The sequence below is a fragment of the Toxorhynchites rutilus genome, chromosome 2 (assembly GCF_029784135.1).
Source record: "Toxorhynchites rutilus septentrionalis strain SRP chromosome 2, ASM2978413v1, whole genome shotgun sequence".
Lineage (NCBI taxonomy): Eukaryota > Metazoa > Arthropoda > Insecta > Diptera > Culicidae > Toxorhynchites > Toxorhynchites rutilus.
Window position 1 is genome coordinate 1,987,106 of NC_073745.1, and position 23,427 is coordinate 2,010,532.

The 23,427-nt window shown below is 38.5% G+C and overlaps 1 protein-coding gene across 2 annotated transcripts in view; it reads right to left on the reverse strand.

Annotated features, from left to right (window-relative positions):
- The window catches only part of LOC129771931 (ecdysone-inducible protein E75), a 222,003-nt gene that overhangs the window by 75,125 nt on the left and 123,451 nt on the right, over positions 1-23,427 (reverse strand). For both annotated transcript variants that reach the window (XM_055776077.1, XM_055776079.1), the window contains one exon: positions 4,925-5,013. In XM_055776077.1, coding sequence (XP_055632052.1) covers positions 4,925-5,013 — 89 coding nt within the window. The remainder of the gene's footprint in view (positions 1-4,924; positions 5,014-23,427) is intronic.

Here is a 23,427-nt window from a genome sequence, read left to right on the forward strand (position 1 = left end):
TTTGGTTGAATGATTATTCCTTTTCCGTTTGATATTGTTTAGGGAAAGGTTCGCAAAAGAGATATTTTTTTTTATAAATATCCAAAGTTCCGAAACTAGATCTATTATCACTGGTTAGATAGTAAGTACTACATGATATGATTGTGAAGCTTTATTAGAAATCAAATTTAATTTATACAGATTAATTTCAAACTCTCATGAAATGCTTTATTATGGAAGACATTGATGGCGGTCTTATAGAAGTTGGACAAAGTGTGGTAAACTCATTAATTAGTTTTGTATTATCGCAATTGCAAGAAAAATTGCGGAAGTTGAATTATATAATGTCAAAAAAGAGCCCGGAATCGATCGAATTCGGAACGAAAACTGAATTCGATTCCGGAAAAAAGGCGTTTGAAAAATGTTTCAACGGCTCGATTGTCGGCATTGAAGTACGGTTTCAGAAGGGAAAATATTTGGAGACGGTGTCATGAATTTTCACTCTGGGCCTTATTCCCGAATACACTACACGTGAAAACAATGTGTAGTGAGTACAACCTTATTCCGGAATACACGCCACTGTAAACATTTGGTAGAATTCATTATCAATACACCGAGTTCATCCACCGATGTTATTCTGATTTACACTTCACGCTCTCTTTTGTGTAAACAGTCATACACTCTCCCGAAAAGTTGGTATATATGACGAGCTTTTTGGTAAATATTACCAATATTTAATAAATGTTTGCAATACGAATTCTTCGTACATATTACACGATATGATGTCAAATCGGCCAGTATAACCCTAGTATAAGCAGTCGGTTCAACGTTCGTTTAACATATACAACATGTTATATTAACCCTACCTTTATGCATATATTGTTATGAATTTATTGAGCTTTTGTATGCATCTTTATTCATTTATTGAACTATCTGAACTATTTAAAATATTTATTGAACTATCTAAATTATTTATTGAACTATCTAAACTATCGACATCTGATCCTGCTTCGATTGGGTCTGATTCATGGCTACAAATTAGGAAAAAATACACAGTTATTACTATGAATAGCTACGACAGACTACTCAATTCTCACCATTACCCTCTCCCAGGACCAGCTTGTAATTACTTCTCAGCCAAACACATTCGGGAGATATCATGACACTGACAAAACCCAGATGGCATTAAGTGAAGCTAGCTTTATGCCCCGTTGCAACATTGACTTGACGCGCAGGATACGGAACCTGCGTCGTGACGAATCCGGAAAACATCTAATTGATTGAACCACCGATCACAATCGTTTGCAAAACGTTTATGAAGTTGTCCTTGACCGAATCCAACAGGTAGAACTAGGACTCGACAGGGCTCGTTTTTGTGTATCGAAGTACCCAGATTCCTTACTATTGAAGTAATGTCTTCGCATTCTCCCGCAGCAGACGAGCACAAATCATTGCTATCCAATATGTATAAATATCAATTAAAGAACATAAATTGAATTGATTTTCACGAATATTACTTACCTATCCCGAATCTGAGTTAATACGACCTTCTTCTGTGATGAAATCAATATCGGAAAGTAGTGCCTTGCAACTCAATTAACAACTCGGTAATTACGCTAATAAATTTATTTTCTTCGCGGTTGCCAGTAATGACAATCGTAAAAGTTACTAACACCGCGAAGTAAAATGAATCAATCGTTGGTAGGGATGTGTATTGCATCTGACATTCATTTTACAAACGATTGGTAATATTTACAGAAAATATGTACATTCTACTGTTTGAATTACAAAAGATTTGGAAGCTTTTTTTTAGTAATCCATTTTCTGGGTGTATCGACACAACTCGAGGATAAACAAAACAAAATACTACTGACGTTTCTATTATGGTGGGTATAGACAAGTGTGAAAAAATAGGATGTGATTTATAGAAATCTCATCAACCGTTTACACTTACGCGAACTTACATGCTGAATATATTCATATTTTCGATGAATTTATTCACCTGAAGTAGAACTGTATCCAACTTTAGTGATTTCTCACCAAAGAGAAATTCACCAGCGTTTACATATGCCTGAATTTATTCTATTCATAGTGGTTATATATACCTCGAAGAACTGTATCATATATATTCTCACCCGTTTACATCTATTTTCGTGTGAATAAATCCATCTATAGCTATAGATCTACCAAATGTAAGCGCGCCATTAGAAACGACATCGGAAATGAACACAGGGTCATTTTGGTATCCACTCCACATTCTACACGAAGTTCATTTTTACACTTCACGATCGGTGGAAACGCAAAAAAGTGAAGTGAGATGTAAGCGTAGTGGAAACGTAAGTGTAAGTGGATACGGGAATAAGGCCCTCTATATGTAAACTGTAAGTAGGCGATGAAAATTATATTCGTATTGAAAAAAAAACAAAATCCAGACGTTTTTCTTCGCTCTGAAGAAGAATCTAGAATCAAGTTTGAAAATTGAGGAAACTTGTTCGGTTTGAGCGACAGTTTTCCGAAGATTCGTAACCCATTCAGCTAAGCTAAGAGCTACTACGAGCTAAGAAAACCCTCTTACCGGCAGTGGAAAACCGAAAAAGAACGGGTAATTCCAATGAGGTACATATAGAGGTGAAGCAGTAGGCGAAGTGTATCTGTATTGGCAAGCCAACTATCGTGTCGTAATTATTTGCATTCAATATGGAATGTATATGGAAGAAACAAAACAATGTTGAAAGTACTTACGGTTGCATGATAATTCGAGCCAAAATTCTCATGAAATCATTCAACTGGTTGGTTTTTAACAGATGACAATTATACCGTGGCTTATTTCGATTATTCATGTGGTAAAAAGGTCCAGAGAGCAGTCGTATACTTAGTTCTCGAAAGCAGTAACATTTTCGGTGAAATTTTGATTAATTGGCGATTATTATCTCACAACACACACACCGACACTGAGAGCCTTCGAAACATCAACTTCATAACGGTGAAATAACGAAACTTCGTTTGTTTCTATGAACGTGGGGGAGTGAAAATGGCACATGGAAATATCACTTCTATCCGTCTTTTTCGACGTGATTTAAAAAATTTTCACTTCACGCTATCACATTAGCCTCATATTCAGCGGGAGCTCTACAAAAATGTATGTTTTTAATTGATAAATTATTTCCTGGAAATAGCAATTTTACATGGGCAATGCGGTGGGCAATCAAAGATAAACACAACGACTGACGTCACTATTTGCGGGATAGTTATGGCAGCGCATGCTATGTCGCTCGAAACTCGACCATCTTCATTACGTTTTTTCTAGGACATTGGGGTAATTCCCAATCAAGAAGATATGATGAGGTGAAGCAGTAGGCAGAGTATGTTTGGATTGGTAAACAAAATATGGTGTCGTCATTATTTGCATGCAATATGGAATGTATATGGAAGAAACAAAACAATGTTAAAATAACTCACGGTTTGCTGATTTAATGAGCTAATTTCCCATGAAATCTGTATTCTGAGTTCTAAGGAATAGCAGCAGTGCTTACTGGTAACGTGGGGATAACAAACTTCAGTAGCCTCTAGGCGAATATTGGAGAATACTTTTAGAGTTTAGTTTCTTTGGACGCATTTTTGATAGAATATGTGAATTCATTATTCTTCAAATGAGCTTTCCGGAATTGAAAACTTCGATTATCTGTTACTTCAATATTTTTTAAATGAAATTATTGCCATTCTAGTCCATAGAAGCTATCGTTCGTTTCGATTGTTGAATCTTACGAAGATAGATTAGAGGCCCAAATTCTTAGAAGACGTTCCAGTTTGGTCCTCGGACTTGGGAAACAATTGGAACTTCCAGCGCGAAGCATAACGTTAACGATTCCACAGAACGCGAGCCAACACCAGAATCTTGATAGGTGCTTCGAGACTTCCGGTCAAGACCCTCACATTTTCTATCCGCATCCACTCAGCACAACTCCGCTCAACTCCGGGGGTGAACGAACACAACACAACTGGAGAAAACGCAAAAGAAAAGTGGGAAAAAAGCAGCAGCAGCGGCGGCGGCGGCAGGTTCATTGGTGGCCACGGCAAACGCGGGGCCGGTCACTAACCTACGCGCAGAAGTCAACAAACTGTGATTAAACAAAGTAGAAGCAACTATACCTCACTGTTGGCTCCGATCCTCTCTCTCTCTCTCCCTCCCTCTCGCGGTATTTCGTGTCGTTCCGCCTTTTGCACAGCCGCCTAGCGTCGAAAAAATCCGCGTCCCAAAGCACCTCATCCAATCCACCTAACCGCGTGCTGCGTAACCTCGATTCTGCTCAGTAAACACACCATCAGAACTCGCGCGCGCCATAGCAGCATTAAGCGAAATAATGTGAAGCAAAAAAAAAACCTTCGCTTGATTTGAGGCCAGTTTCAAAACAACGCACGTCTAATGATTCATTCAAGGGTATTTCCATTCGTTCACCCCGTTTCGGGCGGTTCAATCATCGTCATTGGCCGAGGCTTTGGCGCTGCGTAATGCGTTTCTTGCGTTGGTTCAAACGCCGCGCAAACATCTGGGGTTCCCATCGTCTTCCTCCTCCCTTGAACCCAACCAAACACGACCCTCGAGGGTCCATATGTTTGCGTGTGTCAGTCGGTAGAATGCGTTCTTCGCCCCCGACCGTCATCGACATATTTTCTGTTCCTTGTTCATGCCGTATGCGCGAGCGAGGAGCCGACACATCGTTAAGCAATAAGTCATCCAATCCACTGTTGAAGCAGGCCATCAGTCGGTCAATGTGCTCATTTTCTTCGCGGACTTCTACCTCTGTTATTTCCCCCCTCCGATGATGGTGATGATGAGGATGATGATGATGATGATATGCATTCGTCATCGTTCGTTATTCCCTTGAACCGTGTTATAGCGGTTCGTCGCTAATTTGTTTGTTTCGATACACAACAGCACACTTACCTTGCAACCTTCACAGGAATGCACACCGTAATGGAAACCGGAAGCTTTGTCCCCACACACACGACACAACACGGTGGTTCCGTCAAACTCTGCAGGTGAGAAAGAGAAGAAGAGGAAACAAATTAGGAAAGGTTAAACGCAAAGTTCAAAGACCTGTAGATCGGAGATTTGGCATATATTAGGACAGAGGGAAAAGAGCGCGGCAAAATTGCACGAATCGACATTTGCGCCTTCCGCAGCCGTGGTCATTCAACTTTGTGCCTCGGCCTCGGCTATGGTCGTACCCCCCTCCGCGGTGGAAAGTAAGTTTCACTTATTTTATGGGTCCATTTGGGACATGTTTGAAATCAGTGAAAGCTAGGTGTAATTATCAAAAAAAAAAAAAAATAGTGTTGCTAAAGATGATCAAATATTCTCATGTCTCATGTAGTCGAGTGCATTGTCCCTGGTTACCCTCAGCTATGCACTTCCGCTTTGGCAATGCAATGCGTTCATTGAAAGTTGCTACCGAAGATTATGCATTAGTCGAAAGGCTGTAATAATAGCGAAAGTGAAAATTGCTGCAAGAGATGCAATTGCGAACAAACACATCCCTCCCCTTCCGAATGCACCGCACCTCTCATTCACTTGGCGGCTTTGTGTGCAACGTTGTGTGGCGTAGAATCAATATCAGTGCAATGTGTATTATTTTTTTTTTTTTTGGTTTCTTTTGCTCGGGGTCACTGATGCAATGCAGCGGACGTTGTGAACACACATAGTAGGCTGATGTGATTGAACTGTACCAAACCACATTCCACTCCCCCCTATTGTCCCCTTATCCATCACCACCGCCGCAACAACGATTCACTACGGTTACTATGATCGCACGATCGCAACGACGAAACAGTGAGAGAGAGAGCGCGCGCGGTCATTCACACGCTTCGAAGAGTCAAGTCTATCCGCGCAACCACCGGTGAAAGTGAAACGAAAAAAAAAAAACGAACGAAAAGAAAGTGGAGAAATTTCTTCCTCCGCCATTCCCTGCCCCAGTCTGGGCTCTCTTGGGGAAGGGTCCACGCGGTTTCTGTTTTTTTCTGTGATCCGTCTCACATTCATCTTCACCCAACCCGACCCCGATCCTCATCATCCTCATCGATCCTCCTCCTTCATCTCGTATGCTGCTGTGGTGCACAGGTATAGAGTAGTAGTTACTCATAGCTCTACAGTTTCCCCTCCGCTCTCCGTTGTTCAACTTTCTTCTGCTCCACAGCGTCCCTTCCGTCGGCGGTGAAGATCGCTTCCTCTCGGTTTGTGCTTTTTTATATAACCATCATATCTCGCAGTGGCAGCAGCTGTGCCTGGGGGGTTTGGATCTTATATAACATTGTATAACGAACGAACGAGCGCACATGCGATCGCGATCGCGAGCGTGTTCGAGAGAGAGAGCGAGAGAGAAAGAGATAAACAACTTTCACCGCAGTTTGGAAATTCTCCGTCCCGTCTTCGGGATCGATCGTGCGCGCTAATTGAGTGATAAATCAGCGTGTGCGCACTCACTCACTCGCTGGGGTCGGATAGTGCTTTCTCCTCTTTCTTTCTCCTTCTTCTTCTTCTTCTTCTTCTCCTGAACTGAACGCTCGATCAATTTCCCGATCCACCACCGAGGAGTAGCGCTGAGTGCTCTAATCATTTTCGGAGAAAAGTAATCGGAAGAAAGTGATTTGTAATTAGGGTAGTAGTGTGTGCAAATAGGGTGGCTTTTCATTTCATTTCGCGGGCGCGCGCTGTGATCGCATCCAATCACTCTCTCGAATTGATTGTGTATTTGGGGTCGCCTCCAAGCAAAATGTTCTTCATTTTGCTTTGGTCGCATTCTTCGAATTGGCCGAGATTTGATGGAATTCGTTGATGATGATGTTCGTTCGTTCAATGTGAGGTGATTTTGGAAAATCGCGAGGAAAGTCACTTTCTTCGGCTGGGTGGCGGTTTCACTTTCTGTGCGATTGGAGTTGAATTGGGTGTTTTCGTGAGTGGCATTGAGACAATACAAGCCGAGAGACAATACAATTGTTGTCAATAAATTGTTCGTTAGTTTTTATTGCGTTTAAGCTCACGATAAAATAAATCATTGATCTAATTGGTTGATTCACTCTGTCCAATTTCCAGTTGAATTTCGCCTATCAGCTGTCACGTGAGACAAAAACATTTTCAATTCAAAACTACAGGGTGGGCCATTTAAAGTGGAAGGATTTGTTTTTGCAATAGCGAAGTAAAGAAGTGGAATTTAAAATATTTTTTTTTGAAATTCATTTATTTTGGTCCAAGGAGATTTGTTCTAACTACTTTTTGATTATGATATCTCGCAAATGACCGCCTCTGGCCTTGACCGCAAAATGTGCCCTTTTTTCGGCATTTTCCATCACTTTGCCCAATGTTTCGGCCGATATGGCAGCAATTTCTTGTCGGATATTGTCTTTCAGCGCAGCCAGGGTCCTTGGTTTACCAGTGTATACCTTGGATTTTAAATATCCCCATAAAAAAAAGTCAGGAGGCGTCAAATCAGGTGATCTCGGTGGCCAGTCATAATCGCCGTTTTTCGATATTAATCTTCCGGGGAACATTTCGCGCAATAATTTGGTCGTGGCAGCCGCTGTATGGCATGTAGCGCCGTCCTGTTGGAACCAGTAATTGTCCAATTCATTTTCACGAACAAATGGCAATAAAAAATCGGTTATCATTGTCCGATAACGCTCCCCATTCACTGTTACCGTTGCTCCATTTTCGTTTTCAAAGAAGTACGGGCCGATGACTTTATCGGCATAAATGCCACACCACACAGTAACTTTTTGGTCGTAAAGAGGTTGCGTTTCGATGGATTGAGGGTTTTCAGTAGCATAAAACCGACAATTTTGTTTATTCACTCCTCCATTCAAGTTGAAATGCGCCTCATCAGACATTATGATTTTTTGCCAAAAGCCACGTTCATTTTTGGCCATTTCGATGGTCCATTTCGCAAAATCAAGTCGACGTGGTAAGTCAGATGGGTTAAGTTGTTGAGCCATTTTAATTTTATACGGAAACATTTTCAAATCAACACGAATTATGCGTCGGAGAGTGGTTCGAGCGATGCCTAACTCTTGCGAACGATGGCGACCTGATGTCGATGGAGTCTCTGCAACACTGGCTCGAACGGCATCAATATTCTCGTCGAAACGTCTTGGTCGTTGTCTGGACAGATGACTGGCATTACCAACACTACCAGACGATATAAATTTGGCATATAATCGACGTGTAGTGTTGTCTCCAGGCGATGTTTTAACTTTATTTTTATTTTTCCACGCACGTTTAGTTAACACAATTGAGAAGTTATTTTGAATGTACAGCTGAACAATTTCAGCGCGTTTGTTTAGGTGTGTATTGTTCCATGGTTAAAATTGTACTGAAATGACGCTTCCAACGCGGTATGACATTTGTTAATCTGACATCTCTGTCAAAAGTTATGGGGTTGCCAGATGCTTCCACTTTAAATGGCCCACCCTGTAGATGTGTTTGCACTGGTGCCAACAAACGAATTTGTACTGGTGCGCGGCATAAACGAATGTTTTCGGTTGTTTTGTATAAGACTACTTATCTGTTACATCGTTACAAATTGTTTTTGAATGAGAAATTTTCAAAATTCCAAAGGTAAATGTGTTTGCGGAGATAAAAAAGTCACAGGAGGGTTGTGTCTGAGACACGACCGCATAGTTGACGTCCTTTAGGCTATCTGTTGATTTTGGATATGTTTGAAGAATTAAACTCTTTGATTTTGATTTGGTGGTCCTGAAAAGAGCCGTTTTGTTTGTGAGTGTTTATTCAACCCAATGCGAATTCAAATTGGACTAACAACACCTAATACTATATGTAGGGCACTTTTCTAATTTTTCTCGCCTTATAAACTTTCCTTGGGTGAAAATGAACACAACAAAACAGACAGCTTAAACCAAACGACCTGTTCTCGAGCGGGAACACACCTTGGTTTTTACTTATGAAAGTTGAAACAAATAGTTTCATATATGAAGTCATTTCTAACACAACTGCTACAATATACAATTATACACTTACACTTGTGAAAAATTTTTCACAATACAGGAAAACCTTTTTTTGTGCCGGGAATAGGGACCGCACAAAAAAGTCGCATAAAAAAATCGTGCAAAACTTCACCAGCAGCTTTAAAAAATCGTGTTCGGTACCGTTTTGAAAAAAACTTTTTTTGTGCGGTAGATAGGGACCGCAGAAAAAAAGTTTCCCCCAAGAAAATAACTCAAATCCACGCCATTCACCGTTCAATTTCTTTTTGTTTCCCTGCTTTTCGATGGGACACTTTGCCTTTTCGGTTGCGCGTGACTGTTTTGTGCTTTTAGTTGCATGTCGAAACGTGGTACTGTTAGAAATCATGTCATGCAAAAACTTAGAGCATTTGTTGAGCGGAGGGGAATGATTTCAGAAGTGGATAATTGAGATGCAAATATGCTTTTTTCGCACAGAAATGCATATAAACCTTCGAAAAAAAAACTAAATGGACGATAACTTCGTCAAATATGCTTCTTTTCATACACCGCACAAAAAAATCGCACAAAAAAAATTCGCACAAAAAAAAAACCGCACAAAAACACGATCGGTCATTGATATGAAAGTTAATCGTATCATTTACTTCACTTGAAATATCAAAAAGGTTGGTTTTGATGTCTCTGTTGGGGAACACATTTCGGTAGGAACAGAAGTTCCCCCTTCTTTTATGTATTTGCAATGCCGAATTCCACCAGGCAGATTGATTTTTGATGTCTCTGTTTGGGACCCGCCGCATGGGTCGTCAATTTCAACCAATCAAAAGTGAGTGAAATATGCTCTTTCAAATGCCACCAATAAACTTTGCTTACGTTTGCCCCAGAAAGAATGACAAACAATTGAAAAGAGCATGTTTTTTGGGAAGAAATATCAATAACTTTGAGTAAAGTTGAGATATTGAAAAGTTCTGCATCGAAAAATGTTTGTATTAGTTAGCTCTAAAATTCTTTCGAAGACAGTTTGCATGTAAAATTTGAAATATAAAAGTTAGAGCAAAAAAACAATTTTTTTCATGGTGACCCTAACGTAACTTAGAAAAAAGTCGCTATGTCGGTTATTTCAAGAGAGAAATTTTGTTCTACAAAGATGTCTCAATTAATTGAAGCTACAACATTGTCGAACTATGTTTACTTCTATCTATAAAGATAAGAAAGTTAGATTTTTTATTTCATCGACAATTTGGGTCACCCTATATTTTGACAACATAAAATCGAGCGCTCTATCATGAGTAACAACTTTGTCTAAGACAGTTTTTGTCTAGAGAATAACTGTCGAGCTCTAAATGCTAATTTCCACTTAAATGCATTTCCTGGACCATTGTGCAATGGCGACAACGTACCTAGAGAAACTTCGCCAAGTCAAAGCAGCATTACCTGCGTCATTTTTAGAAGAACTTCGTGGAGATTTCTATGATACACTAGCTGACCCGACAAACTTCGTCCCGTCCAAAATTTGTTTTTTGTTATCAATACCTTCAAACATTCACGTTTTCTTACTATGAGCAAGTTCATGGGTCTAATCGTTGAACCGTTCATTGATTGATCTTCTAATCAACCCCATTAAATTTACCTTTTATTATAAAATTCCTAGTATTTCTAACAAAACTCATCATTATAATATCAGATTATTTTCAGACACAATTCTCGCTCAAGATTTTTCAACCACTTGCCAATAACATGTTTCTCCGTTACATGGAATAAATGTTTTATACAGAAAATATGATAGAATAAAGACAGCCCTAAATCGGACAATTCCTTCCTCGAGTTCTGCTCTTATCAACACATTCGGCGATACTTTCCGAAAAATTTCAATTGTCGTGTTTGGTTGTATTTGGTATGTATGCAGAAATTGGTGTTTGTGTGCCCCCTGTAATTTGTGTTTCATTTATATGGCAGCACCCCTCATCCACCCCCCCCCCCTTAGAGAGGGGGGTGAAGTGTTTAACCACCATAGAAACATTTATTGTACCCTAAAACCTCCATATGCCTAATTTGTTTCCATTTTCTTGATTAGTTCTCGAGTTATGCGGAAATTTGTGTTTCATTTCTATGGCAGCCCCCCTCAGAAAGGTGGGAGAAGTGATGAACCACTTTAGAATTGTTTCTTGCCCCCAAAAAACCTCCACATGCCAAATTTGGTTCATTTTGCTTGATTAGTTCTTGAATTATGCAGAAATGTATGGTTCTTTTCTATGGCAGCCCTTAGAGAGGTGGGGGGGGGGGGTATTAGTCTAATCAACATAGAAACATTTATTGTACCCTAAAACCTCCATATGCCTATAATGCCTAAACGCCGTTTCATTTGCTTGATTAATTCCCGATTAATGTAGAAATTTGTGTTTAATTTGTATGGTAACCGTCGCATTTGAAGAACCCACAATTTCGCTATTTCAGCATTATATCCGCCCTAATGTTCTATGCGCTCCTACAAATAGTATTGATTAAGGGCAATTACTTAGTGCTTACTGGTTACTTGGTTCGAAAATTGTGCTCTCTATCTGGTGGATATCACTTCGAGCTTTCGATTATGACATTACTAATTTATTTGAGTCATGTATTGCGCGAAAAACGGGCGGAATACAATAAAAGTCACAACGAAGTTATCCGTCGTCATGACAATGCTCGGCTTCATGTCGAAAAAGTTCTAAATGTGAAAGTTTTACTGCCCCACCGTATTTTTCGGACATTGTGTTCCGAAGGAAGCGGCATAATTCAACAGGTTACCCTTCAATTTCTCCATTTTTCTCATTTCACGCCTTGAGTGGCGAATTCGATTCCTATGACGAAAAATCAGTCTTCGAACAGAACGAGGATCTATCCCGTGTTTCGTAGAGAACCGAGTAAAATTGGTTCAAAGATGAGTTATTTTTTTTCAAGATGAATTTCGAAAAGCGCTCAAGCGATGAAAAAAAAGGTAGTAACAATTTATTTGTTGCTTTATCTTGTTCTAAGAACGAAATAGGGAAAACTTTACTTGACGGAAATCGAGGGAAAGTGCGACTTCAGAACACCTAAATGATTATAAAACGCTGCAACTTCTTTATAAATGAACTAGCTAACCCGGCAAACTTCGTCCCGCCCATTTACTTGATTAATTCTCGAGTAATGCAGAAATTTGTGTTTTATTTGTATGGCAGCCACCCCTAAGAGAGGGGGGAGGGGTATCTAACCACCATAGAAACATTCATTGCACCCTAAAGTTTCCATATGCCTAATTTGGTTTAATTTGCTTGATTAATTCTCGGGTAATGCAAGAATTTGTGTTTCATTTGTACGGCAGCCCCCTCTAAGAGAGGGGGAAGGAGTATCTTAACACCATAGAAACATTTATTGCATCCTAAAACCTCCACATGCCAAATTTGGTTTCATTTGCTTGATTAATTCTCGAGTAATGCAGAAATTTGTGTTTCATTTGTATGGCAGCCCCCCCTTTGAGTGGGGGAAGGACTGTCTAACCATCATAGAAACATTTATTGCACCCTAAAACTTTCACATGCCAACTTTGGTTTCGTTTGCTTGGTTAATTTCCGAGTAATGCAGAAATTTGTGTTTCATTTGTATGGCAGCCCCCCCTTAGAGAGGGGGGGGGGTCTCAAAATATCACGAAAACCTTCCCCGGCCCCAAAAACCCCTACATACCAATTTTCATGTGGATCGGTTCAGTAGTTTCCGAGTCTATAAGAATCAGACAGACAGACAGACATCACTCCATTTTTATATATATATATATATAAGATTATTTTTACATTCATTGCCTTCAACCAGCCTTCGAAGCCTCCACCGAGTTTTTTGAAATGTAATTTGACACAAACGTTCTGTCAATACATTTTCATCATGCGGTTTTTTAACGTAAGACTGCATTTTTCAGTAAGGGTGCCAAATCGGAAAACAAGCCATGTTTTTATGAAACAAAGTTAACCTATTTTAGCTGTGAAATGAATTTCGATGATTTGTATCCCAATCGAATTGTAAATTTTCTTAAATTTGTTTTATATGCGTTTCCGCAGTCCAAATATCGTTCAAATTGACCGAAACTGAAATCATTCTCATTTTTCCCTACATTCGTTTTGTTCATTTTTGTACTGCAGAAATTCATTGTCCTTCTGTAGAATTTTTTTCTTTAACTTTGTGACGCAATATTCCTGCTAACACTCTGCTGAGGAACGAAATTTTTAAATCCTTTGCCAGTTTCAATAGTCATACCTAGCTGCCACTATTTGAAGCGTTTTTTTCATTAAATCATTCGGTGTCAATGATTTAATGAAAAAAACGCTTCAAATAGTTTTTCGGATCGAATACGAAAAACCTTTGGAAAATGAAAAAAAAACAAAGTACCGGAACATACTATTTAAGTATTTTTGCATTGATACCGATTGTTTGTCTTTGAATTGTTGAAATGTCGTAATTTGAGTAATTCGTATCGTTTAGTTGTTTTAATGGACGAAAAAAGATCAAAAAATATAATTCTAATATTAATAATATAGAACATCTATAATACAGGTCGGACTCGATTATCCGGAGTATTTTATTTTTGTTTTTCGGAAATTTGAATAGCTAATATGAGTATCAAACGAAAGGGCTTGACTAGTAGAACACAGTTATTTATGAAAAATGCAAATCCAAGATGGCGTCCACTACAAAATGGCGTATTTCATATTTTCTCAGAACCCCATCAATATGGGTATCAAATGAAAGGACTTGACTAGTAGAACACAGTTATTTATGAGAAATGGAAATTCAAAATGGCCGCCATCACAAAATAGCGAAATATGTATTTTTTTCAAAACCCCATCAATATGGGTATCAAATGAAAGGACTTGACTGGTATATTTATGTAACATGAAAATCCAAGACGGCTTCGGATTATGATTTCATCATATACTCAACGATTTTATTTGAGTCTCATTAATGTTTTATATAAGGGATTCTCAGACTATTTTGAGCAAGAGACCCCTTTATAGAATGAAGTGATATCATCGACCTCTATAGCCAAATTTCTCTAAAAATTGTATCTTTTTCTCGTTCATACAAAATACTTATAGGCATAAAATTCAGTAAAAATCAAGTGTAATTAATAATTATTAATACAAATTACAACATTAATATTTCTACTAAAATATTTGTCATTCTTATAACAGGTTGGTTCATGTAACATTCTACCCTAAGGGGTCAATATCGATCTCTTCTAGATTAACCCTTTCACCTACAAAATCGAATTTTACTCGTGGTGTACTTGCATATCATAGGGCGCTAGTACGCTCAGAAAAGTAGTGAAATTATTCGATGTGGACCCATCGAATTGTTTGCATTTGGTCCATTATTTTGGAAATTCAATCATAGGCCGAGGGGTTAATAAAGGAAGAGGTTACTTGTCTAATAATTTCTTAGCTTTCAGTACATTATTTGTTTGTTTTTATGTTGAATCACAATGAAACCGTTTAGCTTAAGTTTGTTCTACTTATTTTTCAATAATATGTTTGCTACAAGAGCTCATTTGTTACAACGTCTTTGTTAGCCAGCTAACGACCAGCTGTTCGAAAAATCTAACAGCAACATTAATAATTTTTCATGTCTTTGGAAAGCAATCATATTATAAAGTTTTTGCACCAAATGATAGTTTAATTTCTTAGCTACCAAATACCATCAATTTAATTTCGAATAACTTTATTGGGCAATAAATTCGATTTCAAGCAATGAAGTACGGAAGAAGTTTCAATTTCAATAAAAGAAACCTAATAAAATGCAAAAATACCACAGCACTTCTTCGATGAAAAAAACACACATTGTGATGTAGGACAAAACCATTCGATTAAACCTCCTATAGAAAAAATTGGTGGAAAAATAAAATGTTCGATAGATCAAACAATGACATTTTGTTTCTGTTGACTAATAACCAAAAAATCTGCGACCGCAGCGCATTCAAGATTATTTACTTCGAAAGATTTTTTCATTTGTTTTTGCATTTCCTATTGTGAATATTTATATGCATCGATAAATCTAAAAAAAAAATTGATGAAAAGTTACGTTTTCGTTCGCAATAGCCTTAGGTAATGGCGTTCCGTACAATTTAGAATGTGGTGGAGCTGGAAGAAATCATTGGGACAAGGAACGATGGTTTCAATAAGATTGTTGGTGCGAGTATTCTTCCGCCGGTCCCGGTGGGCCATCTCACTGATGAATATTTCAGCTCAATGCTGAGAAGTGCCATAACTCTATAATAATAATAATAATAATAAATAATAATAATAATAATAACACGTTTTTAAAATTGAAATTATGAATGAAAATTAACTTTTCCGTATAGACAAAATTAGTATTCTATTGCAATGAAAAACACTTTTTTGCAGGTGGTGAAAAATTCTCATACGAAAATTGTGTTTGAAGGCAATTTTATATCCTAATGGAAAGTTTCTATAAAACTGTCGGGAATGTATAGCGTTATAGTCAGGAAGTAGTGTTTCGAGTAGTTAAATAACATGATGTAGAAATTTTCTTCAACTGTTAAGATTTTTAAATTGCCTTCGTTCCTGATGATCTGACAGAAATTAGACTATCGAGTTTGGGACCCGAATTAAAGGTCGCCACCAGACGCCGACACTGTACCACTGTCATCACGAATGTGATCAACGAAAGTGTAAACAGAAATGAATAAATGAACCTAACGATTGATTCTCATTCTAACAATCCTCTTCAAGTACAGGGTGAAAGAGATGGGAGTAGTTAGTGTGAAAGTATGTAGGAATGAGATGCAAATCAAGCATTGAGCGTGTTCCTTCAACAATTAAATCTCCCGACTGATGATTCGTCATGTTCATGTTCGTCATGATGATCAGTTCCCGTGATTATAAAAAAGCTGTGTAATGAAATTGATTTCGGAGCTGGTAAAACGATTTGCAGATCTTGAGTCAGACGAATTGGTAGCCCAATCAATACTGCTAGATCCGCGCTTCAAGCAGCAAGGTTTTGGGGATAATATAAAGTACAACAATGCATACCAGTCGTTGATAAGGACGCTAAAAATGACATCCATAGAATACACGCCTGCAGAACCAGCACCAATCGTTGGTGATGAAGCGCGGTCATCTGTATGGGAGGAGTTTGATGCATTGGTTGGCAATCTTCAAGCTCCACATGATCCAGAAGCTGCTGCAATAGCTGAGTTAGATAAATATTTAGTGGAGCCATATTTGCTGAGAACAAGCGACCCTTTGCTTTGGTGGGAGGTAGGGAAATCTATCTATCCGCGGCTCTACGAAATTGCTTTGAAAATATTATGTATTCCGGCGACTTCAGTACCATGTGAGCGAATTTTTTCGAAAGCAGGACAAGTTTGTAGTGAAAGACGTAGTAGACTTACGTCAGGAAACATTGAAAAAATAATGTTCATAAATCAAAATGTTTAATGAAGATTTTTTAATTGAAATATATATGAGAAAACCTTCTGTGAAATATTATTTTTTCTATTCTCTGCACTAATTATTGTTTCAAGCTTAATTTTTTACGTCCCATACCCGAATAAACTGCTTCTTGAAAAGAGCCGCCGAGCCGCTCAAATGAGCCGGCTCTTTTCATTGAGCGCACGGCTCTGAGCCGCTCACTGAAATGAACCGTTTTGCCCTAGGTAGTGCGGACTGAATCAAAACGGCTGTCAAAAAAGATCCAATTGAAATGTCAAAAGAGATCCAACGATTAGGAGTGTTATTTTTCTTATGATAATCAACACTATAAAAGAGGTATTGTTGTCAAGGGCAAAAATAATTAAAATTATAAAATGAACGAACTACATTTTTCCGTCAATTGTTCAATTAACCATTGCATCTCTGAAAGAGCGTCTCAGCCTTTCACTGAGCAACGCATTTTTAATGTCCCCTCTCTTTGACATAACGTTTTTCCGAACGAAATAAAAACAAACGAAGTCAGAGTCACGTAAATGTTTACTCCTGCGATTTGAAAATATTCGATAAAAAGTGGAAGGAAGAGATGCCAGATGATTTTAAAAAAAAGTCTGTAAAAATATGTGAATGTCTGTTAAAAATGTGGAAAAGTCTGTAAAAGTGTGCAGATCTATAGAAATGTCTTTTAACGTTAATTTTCACATATTCATTAATACTTTGTACATCGCGATGCACGTAAGATTGTATTTTGTATACATATACAGCCATTCCATGCCAAACCAATATAGTGGTTCTCAGATCTTCGTCAAAAGTGGTAATTTTGTTCTTTATCGCAAAACATTAAACTCGTGTTTTTTTATTTTTTTCATTCGGGTGCCCATTTCCATTTTAGGGTGATCCAAAAAATTATTTTTTCCACTTTTCCCAAAATGACTTTTTTCAAAAATTTATAACTTTCGAACCACTTAAATCGGTTAAGTGGTTCGAAAGTTATAAATTTGATCGACATATCAAACACATATCAAATGTGATTGACATATCAAATTGAAGCCAATGAGCTTTAATTGAGAAATATTGAACTTGCAGATAATATGGATCCTATTGTCGTAATTATTGATTGTAGTCGTTTTTTAATGTTTTCATGGCTTTGGACTTGGGGGCGCTATATTTTTTTATATGTTTTCTTGAAAGCTGAGAGTTTTTTACATAAAATATCTCAATATCAGAGATGCTATTTTTTTCGTTTTTGAAATATTCAGAACTAATCGATGGTTCGAAAAACAATTTTCCCCATTTTTCCCACTACAAAAAGTCATAACTTCTGAACTATTGGACCGATTCATATCATCGACATATCAAATTGAAGCTGACGAGTTATTTTTCTTTGAAAAAATATTACTTTTGAGAAAAATTTAATTTTTGTTTTTGTAATTATTGATTGAGTTAGTTTTTCATAGTTTTCTCGGTTAAAGATAGGAGCGCTCTATTTTTTCTTATATTTTTTTATGGAAAGCTGAGGATTATTTACCAAACATATCTCGACATCCGAGATGCTGCAATTATCGTTTTTAAGTTATAATTTTGTAAATTTAACATGTTTTAAGTCTTCGATCAATATTCATATGTGACTAAACTAGACCTATGCTACTAGAATCCAATCTTCCCGCAAGTGTGATATTTTTCAAATTATGCTTATTGGCTTCAATTTAATATATCGATCATCTAAATCGGTTCAGTAGTTCAGATGTTATGATTTTTTGCGGAAAGTTATTTTTGGACAAAGGGGGAAAAATGATTTTTCGAACCACCGGTTAACTTTGAAAAAATCATATCTAAAAAACGAAAAAATAGCATCTCTGATATCGAGATATGATATGTAAAAAATCCTCAGCTTTCAAGAAAAAATATAAAAAAATATAGCGCCCTCTAGTCCAGAGTCATAAAAAAATAAAAAACGACTACAATCAATAATTACTAAAATATAATAATTTTTTCGCAAGTTAAATATTTTCCAATAAAAAAATTGTCATTAGTTTCAATTTTATATGTCGATCATCTAAATCGGTTCGGTGATTCAAAAGTTAATAATTTTCATTTGTCATTTTTGGGAAAATGTGAAAAGAAATTGATTTTTCGGACCACTTAATAACTTATGTGTTGTAAGTGTGTTTAAATATTTCAACGATCTACACATACATACGCGCTGTTAATTTTTATAAAAATCAGTATTTCTTCGTTGATATATTGGACATCCACCAAGGCTTGCGGTCTTATCGTTGATGAAATTTATAAGAAAATGCAGTGTATATTTTCCATCCGCCATGCAAGGCTATACAAGTTTTAGATCACCACACGGCCATGAATCATGTCTGTGGTTACAATATCGAACAGTAACCCATATTTCGTCATAAGCAGACCCGAAAGCGAATGTAAGTTGTTGAAAATAGAATGAAAATTTTTATTCGATGTTGTTAAAATACTCAGAAGACATAGTCCTGACCCTAACTTAACTATTTTTCAATAAATCACCTTGCATTTCAGCAAAACAATCTTATCTAGAACAGAATATAATTATCAGAGACAATTTTCGTTCAAGATTTTTCCTTACCTGCAGAGAATGAAATTTTCCATTAATTGTGAATAACCGTATACTCTCTTTCTTCTGTAATAATGTCAGGGCAAAAGTACTTATGTGTGTGAGTTCCAAACTAAACTATGGAAAAATGTCATATGGTGAGTGAAATATCTTTGATGTGATGAATAGAGCCTCTTATTTTTTCAAAAACCTGTGAAATATTGTTATATCCAAAAAGTCTACAACAAAAATAAGTGTTTTACAGATATGTCTGTAAATTTACAAACATGTTTGTAAATCTGGCATCCCTGGTGGTCTGAAAATTTATTGCAAGAAATCGCTTGAAAACATGCATGAATTTGCTTGAAAATGAAGTGGATTGAGTCCGCACCACTTAGTTGGGTACACTGGCAATATGAGGGATTTGACGTTTTAGTCGTACCCCTGGGAATTACAAGGCTTTCATCGGCTATTTGACAGCGCGAGCCTTGTAATTAGTCGTTATATACCGCAAGCGAATGCTTTTCGTTTCGCTCCAATTTCAATATCCGCCGAGCCGCGAAAATTCGCTTTCGTCGGGTCATAATGTTGTTGTTGTTGTTGTTATTGTGTGTGGAAAGTGAAAATTTCCCATGGCTAAGTTCGGTATCACTAGGTTAGCCCGCTTAATCGTCGTCGTCGTCGTCGTCGTCGATGCCGATTCGTTGTTCGCTGGGAAGGCGGGGTGAATGCATTCCCATGGTGCTGTCTCTCTGCCACTTTTGATGAGATGAATGACCCAGCTGCTGCTGCTTTTCACAAAACGGTCAACGAACCCCGCTCAGCAGAAAGCCGATTTCACTAGAGCCGTGTACCACCTTGTTACTACATTACAGAAAGAGCAAAAAACAACAACATTTCGGTAGCAAGTGGTGAAAACTGTGAAACCGAGAGTTTTTCGACACCCAAATTGGAGAAATAAAATGATTTCCATCCATCATAATTACCCGAAAATAATAGTAGTACACGAAAATAAACACACAAAAAAGCGAAACCCACAAATATGTATCCCAATAAAAATATGTTCGTCTCGCTAGGTACCACTAGCCCAAATAGCATCCATCACTGCTATCGCAGCCGCCGGGTGTCTCCGAAATATAAACCCACCACCAACCCGAAGATTGGTGTCATTACCCTCGCTTCGCTTATTCTTCTTCCTCTCACCTCGCTCTTTTCTTCGCGCGCTCGGCTCGCTTTCATTCAGTCGCTGTCTGCGGCAATGCGATCGTCTCCAATTTCCAATAGACCATAGCAAAAACAACAACAACAACAACAAAAACGCAGAGCCTAAATGAAAGTGAAAAGTAAAAGTTTTTTTTTTTATATTTCGTTCCGACTCTCCGAAATATGCACAACCGCCGCAGCCGCAACAGCAGAGGCAGCACCCGGCCGACCGGCTTCAGATCTGACCCTCCCCCCATTTTGTGTGGCTGTTACTGCTGCTGCTTCTGTGGGCTTCTCGCAGTTTATGTTGACTTTCGTTTTTTTATGTATTCCGCCGAAGTGCGACTCAACGGACACCGAGGTCTTTGACATCACAATGGCCTCCGGCCAATGATGGTTTTTGCGCGCTGCTGAGAGATAGCCCAATCGCTCAATCGTCCCAAACCGGATCAAGCTGGGCTCTCTAGGTGTCTCTCGGAGGAAATGGACACGTGCAAAACGTTGCCAATTTTTTTTTTCGAAGACGAAGGCACATATCCCTTTCTTATCAGGAGGAACGTTTTCCACCCTACTCTACCCTGCAAGAAGCCAATGACTCTCTTCCCCTTCTCTGGAAAGTTCGTGGGTAAGATGAGTCACCACCAAGATCTGCATCTGTATCGGCAGAGGAAAACGTGAGTGAGAGCAGTGTCGGCCAACAATGTTTCCGAGGGTCATTGACTTGCAGCATTTTCACTGGCGTTTGGAGATCCCCTTGCCCATACCTAAAGACACAATCGTGGGTGTCACGGGTATTCGTGTGGTGGTGGCGGCGGCGGCGGTGAAGACAGGGAAAACTAGAAGCATAGTTGAAAGGCAAGAGTGACAGGGGGAGAGATTAGATGCACCCTAGGTCTATCGAACCTCGCGTCGTTCGGATTGTAACTTGGTGTAAAACATCGTGAGCGAGTATTGAAAGTTGAAAGATCGAAGGAAAATCGAGGAATTGAACGAATAAAGTTGAATGTTTGAGATTTGTTTGTGAAAGTTGCTTACTATGATTGCGGGTTCATCGTTTTTCGTGTCACAAGCTGCCGTTTTGCCTGCGAGAAGCGATTTCACTTTCACCCTGTTCCGTGCGAAATGTTTTTCGGTGTTTCGAAGTCATCATGACAAAATTCTCACATTATCAGGCCAAATCAAACATAAGTATTTCCTGTTTCCTCGGTTGCCGCTGTAACGAGATAGCCGAAAACGGTCGTCCGTGACTCGGGTGGAGACCTTCAGTCAGTCAAAAAAAAAAAAACATGGGTCCGATAAAATCCGCAACCTTCCAGCTTCGGTATTCAAATTGACTTTTGGTTATCAGCGCGCTCGAGGAGCACCGTTAATTTTGCGCGCGGCTGCGACTGATAATTCGGAGCAGCCTTGATTCGTTTCGTTCCGAATCGTGTGTTGCGTATCAGGAAGATCATTGGCAAGGGTGAACGTCTTTTGAATGCCAAGGCAGAATCGATGTCGATGTTCATCACACGGGACAGGGATGGAGGGAGGAAACAATAAAACTGTACATATCAGCGCACTAAACGGCGACAACGCGTTAGCGTCAACGTCCCGTGCCAAGTTCAACGCGTGCACTTGAAATCGTCTGTTTACAATATGTCACAAAACAACGGTCTGACTGACTCTCGCTCTCTCTCTCTCTCTCCCACTCATTCATACTCGCGCGAATGGGTGACATTCTCACCACTCCCGCTCTCATTCTCGCGCGAGAAATTCTGACTCTTCCGGCTGGCTATCCGTGAACCCGTCGTCTTCTTCCTTCTCTCGCAAGGAGAGTTAACTGGCGTTCATGATCGGTTCTTGCAGTGCTGTTGCTGCTGCTGCTTCTACACGCATTCTTTGCACGCGGCAAACGACCTCACTCTCGCTCACATGGTCATTCGCAGCACCAGCAGCAGCAGCAGCAGCCAATCGCCTGCTTATCCCAATATGCAATGACTAGGGATGTCTGGTAGTCATTCGACAATTCGTTTGAACGAATACTTTCTACGAAAATTGATTAACAATCGAACAAACACTGCACTATGGTCCAGGAGGTGCATTTAAGTGGAAATTAACATCTAGAGCTCGACAGTGATTCTCTAGACAAAAACTGTCTTCGACAAAGTTGTTACATATAATAGAGCGCTCATTTTTATGTTATCAAAAATAGGGTGACCAAAATTTACGATGAAATAAAAAATCCAACTTTCTTATCTTTATAGATAGAGGTAAACATAGTTCGACAATATTGTAGCTCTGGTTATTTTAAGTAACTTTGTGGAACAATATTTCTTTCTATCTCTTCAAATAACCGATATAGCGCTTTTTCTCTAAGTTGAGTTAGGGTTACCATGAAAAAAACGGTTTTTTTGCTCTAACTTTTATATGTAAAATTCTACATCAAAACTGTCTTCGAATGACTTTTAGAGCTTTCCAATCCACGCATTTTACGATACATAACTTGTATGTATCTTAATTCTACTGAAAGTTATGGATGTTTTTTCCCCGAAAACACGACTTTTTCATTTGCTAGTCGTTCTTTTTGGGGCAAACATAATAAAAAATTATTGATGGCATTTTAAAGAGCACATTTGATTCTACATAAGGTGTAACTTTCAAAAGAGTGTTATTTTTTGTATTTGAGTAAATTAAATTTTAAATTATGAGTTTTTGCATATAAATGAACAAGATGCAATTTTTAAATGCATATAGTAAGCGTAGACTTTAAAGCAGCATCACTTCAGTTCAGTCTTATAGCCACTCAACATATGGAGGTTCAAAGAAGACACATTTTTGTTTTTGTTTTTGGTGGACGAAATATAGAAGACGTTATACAATCATTACGAGAAAAATGCCAAGATATATGTGTTTTGAGTGCCAGAAAGTGCCTGAAATTTGAGAAGTTAAAGTTCTCAACACGGTGGTCGAAATGTGCTCGTACACGCTCCCGATTTGAACGGCAAAATGCCACGTGGCTCGAAGTAGTCTTGGTTTTCTCAAAAATTACCTTTTCTAATACTGCTAGAAGGCAAGAAAGAAAGCTGAGTAAGAAAGGAAGCTCTGAGCTGGGCCAAAAGAATGAAGTGTAACCGTGTTCGGGAGATTACAGAAAAAAAATCTGCTGAAGAACTGGGCTTCGCAACAGCTTCCGATCCAGTATTATCTCATAGTAATAGGCAAACACCAGAGTATTCCGATCCTCTGATTCCGGAAAATGCTAAG